We start from the raw sequence: 12113 nt of genomic DNA on the forward strand, positions 1-12113 counted from the left end.
TACCCATTTAAAGTAAGACATGGCACCTGGTATTATTCAAGAAATGGAAGAGGAAAACCTTTGCACTCAACCTTTGTGTGGTGTTCATATTTTTGTTACTCAGCCAGTGTTCGTGGGTCTGGTGGACCCGCTGCCTTTTTGGGCTTGAATTAAACACAATCAAACTATTTTATGTTAAAATACTCAACAGATGTTTATTTCATCTCAATTAAAAGCAATATATACAGCATATATGGTTAATATTTGCCCTTTTACATTTGTTAGATCACATTAATGAATTCAAGTGCTACTCCTTTTTTTGCCTGCTGACCGGCTGGTCCTGTGGCTCGTCTTTTTTTTTTGCAACTGATGCTCAATCTCATCCTCTTCTTCAAAGTCACTGTCGGACTCAGAATTCTCAGAAATTAGATCCTCACATTCTGAAACCTCTTCCTCTACATCATCATCAAATGGTTCTCTCTCTTCCATAATCATTTGCAAGGACCTCTGAGCAGAGAATCTTTTGGTCATCTTGATCAGTTGTGATAAGGAACCAAACTGGCGAAGCAGTGGGTGGTCATTGAAAATATGTTCTGATATATGTTCTTCACAGAAAATGAGCCAAGGCCATTAAGTGTGTGTTTGAAAAAATTATTTATCATATCATTTTTCTTTAGCTAAATAATGAAAACGGGTCCCACAGACCCGAATACCATACAAGGGTTAAGTGCAAGCAACATATTAAAGGAACAAATAGATTCAGCAACATGGAGTACTGTGTTTGTACTTGTTGAATTGTACACATATTTAACATTTCTTTTTAGAATTCCAGTTTCATTTTTTATCTCGTGGCCAGGGAATTCCATTAGACACGTAGCGTATATTTTTTGAAAGAGAAACCTAACAAAAAATACTTCAATAAATGTAAAGTGAACTGAACAGATAGGCCCCTGTAACCTCCCCGAAGAGTAATGACAGGCCCTGCCAAAGGTCAACATATTTAATCCAAAACTAGTTGTGGCTTTCTCTAATCAGGTGGTGTAATTTACACATAGTTTGGTTGTCTCTCTTATAAACAAACACCCGGCTATGCCAAATTATTGATGGCTCATGGCTGACAGGGAATTGCTTGCCTTGAAAAAAATTGAATGCAATTCAATGTAAACCATTTTTTGGGGAGTGTATGTTAGACGTTGCAAATGCTGTACAATGCCCAATGATGCTTGTGTAGGTGTATGAAAATATAAAGCCTCCCTTTATTGCTGCTCACGGCCCCACTACTCCGCGTAGGTCGCGCACGCGCCAGCTTGGGAGTGCGCGCCCACGCGGACCCGATGGCAGGACAGGTCATGATGGAGCTGAGCCGATGAGATCATGGAGCCTGTGCCGAGGTCGGACAGGATACGGTTAAGTCTTCACGGTGATGGAGAGGTGCCTGTCCGGTAAGATCGAGAACACGTTTCGTGTACACTTGGACTCAGTGGCATCATGGAACAACAGTATTTAAACAAATGAAACTGTGCTTCAATGTGTGTGACAGATTAATTATTATGTAAGGTTCTAGCTCGAAGTCATGTAGCCGTGTGCATATGAGCAAGACACTAATCCTTCATGCCGTGGTCGTGGAGTTATTCGGGCGACTGTGCACAACTGCATGCACTGCGCTCATGCCACCCGTGAAGGATAATGCAGTCTACTTCATAATGTATCTTCGGTTTGCCGCTTGTTGAGTTGTATGAGAGGGGCACATGTTAAAATGCAAACTACCGAGTTACGCTTTTGCAGTTTGGGTGGCGACTCGAGTTTTCTCTTCGCGGCAACAGCTGGCTGCCAACTCACAAGTGCAGAGGCATGAGGCGAAGTGAGACGTTTTCTACTTTTTTTCATCAGTCATATTTGTATTTTTCGGTTCAGTGCGGTCAAACAACGATGGACACAGCTGCTTAAACTTGCAGCGTGCCCTTCGAAACTGACCAGTTAGGCTGACCTCCATTTTAATGCAAATGATATATGTAGACAAAGCTTCAATAGTGACAAGATACCGTGTGTGGTTGTTTATACATGTTTAAACGTTTATTTTATATGATTTAATAATCGTGATCATTGTTATTTTGTTATGTTTAGTCACAATTATTGTACAAAAAAAATCATAAAAGGACTAAATTCATTGTCTCAAACAATGATGGATAACGGATTGACAGCTATGTTATGATTGACAAGCAGATTTAACCAATCGCTCATTTGCATCCTGTGCAGAGACTCAAAAGCACCCAATCCTCTTGGATTAGAGGAGGGATTATGATTTGGATTTGCCACTGCTTTTGCAGACAGTCCCCAATATCTGGTTTATCATGGTCTGCGTTGTGCTTACTTTGATTTCCTGAGGATATTTTTTACACATTTGTTTTATTTCATGTTTTTTTGCCTCAAATAATCCAACATTGTGTATGATTCCAACACATAGTATAATAATCTGTAGTCTGATTGTATTCTAAAATGGCCATAGTCCTATATAGGCTACTTTAATTTAGCCTGACTTTAATGTTCCTCCTTTTGTTGTTGTAATCACATCCCAAAAGAACCGGTATGCCTTCAGCCCTGATATAGTCTGTCAATGAGCTTTGCAAATTGACGAAAGGGATGGCAGCCTGCACTGCCCATTGCCAATGATACTATTGTGTCCCTGTTTCCTTGAGATCCGTGCAGGCAGAATGAAGATGGATTGAGTGTTGTCCATGGTGCTGAAATGGTCAAGCTGGACCCTCTCCCTTATTTTTTCTTTCACCATCTATTGTGGGAATGTGGCTGGGCAAGGTGTCCTTTACATATAGCCTGGTTATTAAACAGACATTGTGTTCCTGTCGTCAGAATCACTCCCATCAGAGAGGATTACAGAGTAAGAGTAAGATACATGTTACCCTGCTCCTGGACTCATGGTCTTGAATGTATAGCTTAGCCCAGCATTTTGCCCACCTTTTGAATATTTGATTAGCATTGGCAGCGATTTGTAGTCAATTTCATTGATTGTCCTCACATGAGCAGGGAGAGATGGAAAAAGCAGGAGTGTGGGTTCCCAGAGGCAGGGATGGAAAACATGGCACTAGATCAAGAATGTAATTGTAATACTTGGCACTTTGTAATACTTGGCACTCTTTGTTTAAAGTATTTTTTTTTCAACCACGAGTCATGGGCATTGTTCGTCATATTTGTAGGCTTGTTTGCTTAATCTTATTATTGTTCAAATTATTTAAATAGAACTCATTTTGTTTTCTTTTTTCTTTTAACAACGTTTTTGTTTAAGTGTTAGTGTTTGTACCACATTTGCAACAGCTTAAAATACTTGTTTAGGACTCTGACCACTTGCATGGGTGTATTTCTAAGTTAATGTGGTTGAAGGTGGGGAAGAGATTTTATTAGAATGTATTAGGTCGAAATATTACCAATCTACCAATGAAAATTATACATTTTGGACTGTATTTGACATATATGTTAACCCATTACAGTCTATATACCAACACAGTCCTGAGTAGAAGTCTAAGATGAACTAAAAACAGCTGTGTGGGTGTTCAGAAGGTTTAAAGAAAAAAACGTTTCTGAGTAAAACATGTTTATAATGCTTAAGTGACATTTTCTTTTTGAATCAGTAGGAAATGTCGTCTTATGTTGGCAATATATAAAAAACAATAACCTGCCTTGAGAATCATTTAGTGATACTACTTGTGATATTTTTTATGATTGTGTCCCTCTTTTTCTGTATAGAATCCATGATGTTCTGCACTGTAGCTGAAACCACGAGACCTCTGACCTGTGTGTCTGGGAGCCCTTTAACCAACAATCACTGCCATTTCTATCTAATAGGACTAAATATGACTCAGCCTCAAGCCCTAAACAATCAGGGATGGACAGGTGAAAACTGAGAGGCCGAGGGGGGGGCCTTTATTTTAAACCTTATTAATCCAGCTGGTTCCATAGAGGGACATGCAATTATTCTCAACCATAGCAGTTTCTTTTTAGAAGTCCACTTTTGCCATATAAAAAATGCCTATAAATATTAGAGCCAGGCCCGCGCAGAGCAAACTGTTGGCTGCCCCAAAGAGCAGCACGCAAACTGATGGCGGCACATCACATTCACGCTTTTCAAGATCCAACAAACAGGGGAAAGGCAAACAGGTTGCCATCTCAGCAACAGGCTCGCGATCTGGGCTAGAACCAGGCTCGGTGTCAGGGGGTGGGCCTGCACCAGCGTCTAAATTACCTGCAGTTCAAGGAAGCTTGACGAAGCCAGGTCCGAAAATCAAACCTGGCACAGCAACAGACAAAGGAACAACTCGTGGTTCAGCGACAGCTCCAGGCGGTAAAACCCTGTCTATGGAGAACATCCAGTCTTTGAGTGCTGCCTATGCCACTTCAGGCACCATTTACCCCTATGAGAGAGATTCATTGGAACCCTCCGGTGGGTACCCCAAAGGCACCATGACGCTGGGCAGGAGCACCAGCCGCTCCTCCTACACTAACCGAACAACAGCCATGGGCAGCACCCCCAACATCACCTCCTCTGGGACCCACCACCCGTCAGACCCTTACGGAGAGCAAAGCTTGCATCCTGCGAGGACTTCCAGTCTGCGGCGCCAGTCTGGGAGACGTCCGCAGGCATCGGAACCCACGGGACGGGGAGAGGTTCCTTTGATAGATTTCCAGTCTCAGCTGAGGGAGCTGCAGAGGGAGAATGACAACCTGAGGAGAGAGCTGGATGTTGGGAGGGATGGTGGGACGGGTCCAAGCATGAACAATGTCAACTTCTGGAGCCCAGATGTGAAGAGAGACAAGGGGGTAAGGCGGGAGGAAGGAATGAGGGGCTCGGTTCTGAAGGACCACTACAGGACTAACCAAGAGGATTTACAGGTGAGAAAATGGAAATTTGTTTTAAAAAATATATTATTTCCAGTTAAATAGATTTTGAATAAAACATTAGCAATTTCATCTTTATGTCGTCCTACTGCTTCAAATGCTCAACAACTCCTATGTTCATCAGTAAGTTACTTTGACGTCATCAAGTCCTTATTTACAGAAGGCCATCACTTTCAAAGAGTACATTTGAAACAAAAGTCTTCTTTGCTTGGTCTGCAACTCATCACAGTCAGACGTTGTGTGTTGACACCTCTTCTGCACATTGCACCTTGAGCATCATACCTTTTGTTTGAATCTTCAAGGTTGCGTAGAAAGGATTCTTTGCACTTCATTTGTAAAGATGTTTGCCAGGCTCAGTGCTCTCTGTGTTTCCATGGGAACGTGCCCTAGTGACAGCCATTCAGCAGAGTTAGTCAGATCCTACACAAATCTCACAGCTACTCCAAGGGATAGTGACCAGTCTGTCTTGTGCCACCTCTCCCCCGAGTCCTTCCCACTCAGTCTGAGGCATTATCCATCCGTCTGTCTGCCTGCATAGCTACTGTAGATCCATTCCTTCTTCATAGTCCTTCTTTCTTCTGGTTCTTCACATGTCCTGTGTGGGATTTTAATATAATATGTCACTTACTGGTGGGAAGGTGCTACTTCTGAGTCACTAGATAATAATAATAATAATAAATACTAATAATAATCAAGTGCTCAAAGATACTTTACAGAGGTAGATACATTTGATCCTCTTTTGCAATCAGCAACCTGTGTAGTTTCTCCTCCCTCTCGTAACCAAGGAGCCATCTCTGCATATATATTAATAGCTTCTTCTTCTCACATTGTCATACAGTGTGAGGATGCTGACACACCCAACCACACACGCATACACTTTTACTCTGGTCTTAACATAAAAAAAGTTTAAAATCAATGCAGTAAACTTTGTTACTTCAGGAATGTAGACATTGCTGTGTAGCTAGCTCCATAGAGTTGCAGCTGATACATGTTTCTCAAAATGCTTCCTTAACAAGCAGAAATGTCTGCTTACATTTCATGATGATCTGCAATTACTACTTATTGTTCCTTCCTTTAATAGGCAGTCATATGCACAGCCAAATAAACTGACATTCAGGTACACAAAAAACCACACACAACAACACTTTTACCACCCACAAACTTCAGAACGGTATAAAGATATTATATATGTTGAGCTTCTCATGTCAGAGTCCTTTAAATGGATCAGTATAGTCACTGTTAACCGTCTCTGCAGGCTTTTGGCCTTGTCAGTGATAGATGGATGTGTTTGTCTCCTTCAGGCGACAGAACCATTCAACAAGTGTATTACTTTTCTCAAGTGTTGGCTCTAGCATCGTTCTTTCCCACTCGCTTCTTTTGAATTTTGGTTTACCTTCAACTTTGTCTTCGTTCATCTTCGTTATATTCACGTAACCCTTATGTACAGTAAACTTATGAGAATAACAGCATAGGTGTAGAGAGTATTATATTATACAATGGGGCAACATTAGTTCATGTGTTCATGGAACCAAAGCTGGCATCATATAAGCCATTTAACAATCTTGAGTGACATGAAAAGTCCCCATTAGACAAATCCCATAAAAGATAAGTGATAGAAACAATTCACAAGTTATTAAATGTTTTCCTGTCCAAATAAAGCCTGGAGTAGTTTATGCATCTTAACTGTCATAAAAACCCTTTACGAATTAACAGTACAATATTTCAGACCATCTGTCTATCTAGCATGTATAACAGGATTAATTAAAGTAAGAGTCATACTAAAAATCACTGTGAAATTCACCTGGCCATGATTCAAAATTCAAGATTCAAAGGTTGTATTGTCATATGCACAAAGCTACAGTGTAGAAATGGCAATGAAATTATTCTGACCTGAGCCCCTCCAACAATGCAACATATATAATGAAATACAAAAATAATAAAAAGTAGTGTAAATAGTCTGTATACATGTCAATAGAGTATGGGATATGTACATAATGTGTCGAGTATCAGTTGTCATCAAGCTGTTTTGTTGCTGTTACCAAGTAAGTCAGTTTGCTGAAAGCTAGTGCTTTTTATAGAAAATTAACACATAATATTACTCACTGTCTCAAAAACATCATACAGATAATGTTATTCTAACATTCTGATGTATTTAGCATATCCCTTATCACCCTTATCCCCGATGTCTTTCTTTTTCTCTTCTCCTTCTTCCCTGTGTGTTGCCCTTGGAAACACTCTGGGAAAAGTTCAGTCTGACAAGAGAACTTTATAATTAGCATAAGAAATGTCACCTTTCGTCTCAGCTGCCATGGCCAGAGTTGTCCCCTAACCATCTGCTTGTTTTGTGTATTGGTTTTGAGCGTGTCTGTGTATGCTTGTGCGTACACTTGCAAATATGTATTTGTGTCTACTGTTTTGGCTGTGTGTGTGTGTGTGTGTGTGTGTGTGTGTGTGTGTGTGTGTGTGTGTGTGTGTGTGTGTGTGTGTGTGTTTGTGTGGAGGATCTTCCACCCACTCAGACTTGATATTCAGTGCTAGCTTGTTGCATTGATTATCCATGTTCACCCTCGCCTGCCTCCTACACCTCAACTGCGTCCTTGGCGTTCCACACCTTCTGGACTCAAGAAAGAGGAGAATGAATATTTGAAGATAACATTTATTATATCTACTCACCGTACAGATTAGTAATTTAAATTCAGTTGAATGTTTGCATAAATTAATCTTTACCATACTATTTTGAGAATAAGATACTGTGTGTTTCTCTTTCCTTTGGTTTCTCCCTTACAGCCTTTTCTTAACCTTTTCAGTCTACTATGAATAATACCCTGTGTGCATGGTTTCAAGCACATGATGAATTTCCATTTACCAGTCAGGAAAGCTGTGAGCTGTGGATGTAAATAAGAATATTTTATGTTGTAACATTTTGCACTGAAGATTCAGCTAAAGTGAGAATATTGAGTTAACTGTATTGTCCCCAGCAACACTCTATCAGGGCCCTTTTGTGTCACTTAGTTTACTTTAGATAGTTAATTGTTCAATTTATAAATGTATTTTCAAATCAAATCAAGTTTTATTTATATAGCACATTTTAAAAACGAGTTTTGGTCGAGCCAAAGTGCTGTACATGCAATAAAAGCACTTTACTGCGATAGCAAAACAGAAGACAATAAATTACAACAGCAAATATAAAAATCGAACACAGGGAAATGTCAGGAGTCGTGCTCCGCTCTGACTAGAAGGCCAGGGAGAAGAAGTGAGTCTTTAGTGTCGATTTAAAAACCCCTAGGGTCAGGGTCGACCTCTCATGGAGGGGTAGAGTGTTCCAGAGCCTAGGGCCAGCTGCTGCGAAGGCTCGGTGACCTCGGGTTTTGAGCCTGGTCTTGGGCACTACCAGCAGCAACTTGTCAGCCGATCTTAAAGCTCTGGCTGGGGTGTAGCGATGGAGGAGTTTGGCTGTATAAGCCGGAGCCAGCCCATTTAGGGCATTGAAAACAAATGAAAGGAGTTTAAAATCTATTCGGAACCTAATTGGAAGCCAGTGCAACGAGGCCAGAATTGGGGTGATGTGGTCACGTTTTTTATGGCCAGTGAGAAGACGCGCAGCTGCGTTCAATCAATCAGTTATTGCATCAAAACCTCTTCAGTCCATCTTTACAAACTCACACATATTGTCCCCCAACCCCTTAAAAGTAATTCAAGGCAAAGATCAATTGTTTATTAATGACCAAACTCTTGATTATTCCAAATAACCAGTTTGCCCACTGGTTTGCAAATATTGTAATTGTATTCTTGATTGATTATTGATATGTCAGTTAATTTATCAATTGATTATATAAGATATTGTCGGGTGGCATTTATGTTTTATCGAAAGTGACACCATGATCCTAATCCAATCTTCTCCTCCTCACCTCCTGCAAACTAAAGTCATTTTGCTCACAGTCATTTTCCTCCCTATGGTCTAAAGGGAATTGTTGCCCCCTAGCGGCACAAACATGTAACTAACAGCTCAAAGTAATCCAAGTTATAGTTTAAAATGTATGATAGATAGTATTTGCTTTGTGCCTTCTATTGTGGCTTTACACATTTGCATGTTTTTGTCTCATTTCAATGTAGCAGCCTGGGGATATCAGAAGAAACAAGGTCTGTTTTATGTACCCCACCATATATATTAGTAACGTTTAATTTGTGCATGTTTATTTGGAATGTGTATGTACTTTTGAAAGAATGGGCGCTTAACCTTTCTCTTTCTTTGTAGCAGCTTCCGTTGACGGTCCAGGAGCTTCAGGAGGAGCTGAGGGCTCACAGGGAGATGAACAGTCGCCTGCAGCAACAGCGGCAGCAGGGGAACTCTTATCGAGAACACACAGACCAGGACCACCGAGGCGGGCTCAGCCCCGGCCACAGCCCCAGACAAAGTTCCAGCAACCTGCACAATCCTGCGCCGAGGAACAGCCCGAGAGTCAGCCCGTCGAACACCTACAATCCAAGGCAACAGGAAGCTGACGTCATCCTTCACAGCCCTGGTTTTGGCTGTAACACTGCGGTCACTGCGCAGAGAATCAGCCCTGCCAACACCCTCCGCCCCGGGCCAAGAATCAGCCCAAACCAGTCCATCTACACTCCTAGCCAGGGTCCGGTGGCAGCGCCCTGCTCTAGTTCACTCCAGCCGTGTAACCCCTGCCAGGTGCCTGGGTGTGGCGGCCTCTCCTCCTCATCTCCTCCGCTGGATCCATCGGACGAGAATTACTTCGGGATGCAGTCGGAGCACGAGCGGCAGGCCAAGGAACTTTTCCTGCTAAGAAAGACCATGGAAGAGATGGAGATGAGAATCGATTCTCAGAAACAGACGCTGGGTGCCCGGGACGAGAGCATCCAGAAGCTGCTGGAGATGCTTCAGGGCCAAGGTCAAGGTCAGAGTCAAGGTCAGGGACACTGGGTCCGGGGACAGCGGACAGGCATCATCACCATGGCGGCACAGGAGGCGGAGGCGCAGATGGAGAACATGCATGTGAGAGAGGTATGTATGAGTGCTGCATGGGGGGAGGGTTTTGGACCTTTACAGTTTTTAAACAGTGGGGCTGATCAACATTTGTTATCAACCCTTCACTTCAAAATCATTGGAAGTGTTTAGATATTGCACATTTCTAATACACAATCAGGGTTATCTGTTTTGACAAGCCAAAAGAATTGCTATGACTTGTGACAGAATGGTTGTGGAAATGTTTATAATGACTTTCACTTTTCTCATGTTTAAGGGTTAAGGTTAGGGTTAAACATTCAAAAACTATTTTATTTTTAATAAACACATTTTGTGATATACTTTATTAATTATCAAATGATATACTTTTATGTGACTTATTTGTTTTATGTGTTTATACATTTGCTTATCTGTTGATGAGATTGATGCATTTTGACAATTGGCTGTGCAAATGACATTATTGCCTTTTGAATGAATATGTGTTTGTGTGTGAGTAGCTATGAAAGTGTCTGTATTATGTAGAGAGGGGAAGCAGAAAGCAGCTCAGCAGGTCTTATCAATCGGCCAGATTAACATACGAGAGAGAGCTCTAAGCCTGGGTTCAGCCATGCAGTTTTACAATCTGACTCGGTTTGTTTTTGTGTGTGTGTGTGTGTGTGTGTGTGTGTGTGTGTGTGTGTGTGTGTGTGTGTGTGTGTGTGTGGGTGTGTGGGCGGGGTTCGTCCACATGCTCATATGGCAGTTGCCCATTTTCCACTCGTCTGTGCATTGTGCATAGCATTAGATATTTTGTAGGATGCTGTAAGCTTGTCATTCATTGGAATTAATAAATGATTGAATAACGTTGGAAATGCTCTTTTAGCCCCTCACATAAATGTCTTATAGGATAACATTTTGAAGTGATTACATTTTGGACAGACATAGATGTAAATCGCAACTTGATTGGTTGTGTTGAGGCCACTGTGAGGCATTATTTTAATGTTCTTTTTTCCTCAAAGACTTGATTTGATTAGATGGAGAATGTAAAAGCCACAGCCCAGACGGTGGAGTAGCACAGGTGTTTTGTATCCTTTGACAGGAGGGCTCACAGTAGGCTGCTCTGTGCTCCTCACTACTGCCTTGTTTATTTTTAACTCCTAAATCTTCTTAGCCTTTAATTTCTCTACCCCTCTTTCAGTGTGTGTGTGTGTGTGTGTGTGTGTGTGTGTGTGTGTGTGTGTGTGTGTGTGTGTGTGTGTGTGTGCGTGTGTTGTATGTGTGGGCCTGACTCTGCTATTGTTTGCTTCATGATGTTCTTGTTTTTCTGTGTATGTTGTGTGTCTGCCAAGCCCAGTCAGAATGATTGTGTGTGTTTGTGTGTGTATGTTATGTGAGCATGCGTGCACATCTGGGGCCTGTCGGCTTATCGTTTATAGCGAGGACACTCCCTCCCCGTGCTGCAGGTGGCTGATGGGATATCCACCCGTGCCGGGTGTTGGGTGTTGGGTCAGTGTGATGATTTTGTCAGAGGGCAGCGTGGGTGTTTCAGCCTATGCTAATGCAACCACCGGTTTCCATGTGTGTACTTGTGTGTTTGAGTGTGTCCGTGCGTAAAGGACCTTACCATGCTGTGTGTGTAAGAGGTGAGTACCTGTTCACACACACTCTGTGTTCTGTGCTATTTTTAACTGCTTGACAGCTTAACACACTGTGGGTGCGATGGAGGAGGAGGGGGTGAGTGGGTCTGAGAGGTGAGGGGGAGAGGTGGGAGAAAGGAGTGTTTTTCTAAGGTAGAAAAACATGCTATGTTTGTCTGAATATTAATGTATGATTAATGAGCAAAAACACTCCGACCGCCCTGATTGAAAAGAGAGGTGATTGTTGTTCTTTCGTTTTTTTCCCTCGTCGCCTTCTGGCCTCCTCTACTCTGAGGTTAAGATGGGGTGATTGACTCTATGAGTGTTCGTGTGTGTGTGTGTGTGTGTGTGTGTGTGTGTGTGTGTGTGTGTGTGTGTGTGTGTGTGTGTGTGTGTGTGTGTGTGTGTGTGTGTGTGTGTGTGTGTGTGTGTGTGTGTGTGTGTGTGTGTGTGTGTGTGTTGAACTTATTATGAAGTAGTAAAAGGCTGGTTCGGAGTGAAACAAACTAGACTCTTTGAAATGCTACTTGTAGTTTTTATTTTTATTTTGTTAATTTGCTATCAAATAAAGAGTTAACAATGTTAACATTGCAAACAACACGTTGCATGGTCTATTACATATAAGTGGCATG

The 12113-nt window shown here is 41.9% G+C and overlaps 1 protein-coding gene across 11 annotated transcripts in view; it reads left to right on the forward strand.

Annotated features, from left to right (window-relative positions):
* Positions 1-561: 561 nt before the first annotated feature.
* The window catches only part of LOC307035604 (ERC protein 2-like), a 146072-nt gene continuing 134520 nt past the window's right edge, over positions 562-12113 (forward strand). For 2 of the 11 annotated variants that reach the window (XR_013807148.1, XM_079675162.1), the window contains exons 1-4: positions 568-1421; positions 3739-4881; positions 9001-9027; positions 9143-9904. Coding sequence is in view for 9 of the 11 variants with exons in the window: in XM_079675162.1 (XP_079531288.1) it covers positions 4018-4881; positions 9001-9027; positions 9143-9904 (1653 nt within the window). In the remaining 2 variants the exon portion in view is untranslated. Of the gene's footprint in view, positions 1422-3738; positions 4882-9000; positions 9028-9142; positions 9905-12113 lie in introns of all 11 variants that reach the window. The other 9 variants (XM_079675155.1, XM_079675156.1, XR_013807147.1 and 6 more) reach the window with 8 other exon arrangements.

The sequence above is a fragment of the Notothenia rossii genome, assembly GCF_949606895.1.
Source record: "Notothenia rossii genome assembly, chromosome: 4".
Classification (NCBI taxonomy): domain Eukaryota; kingdom Metazoa; phylum Chordata; class Actinopteri; order Perciformes; family Nototheniidae; genus Notothenia; species Notothenia rossii.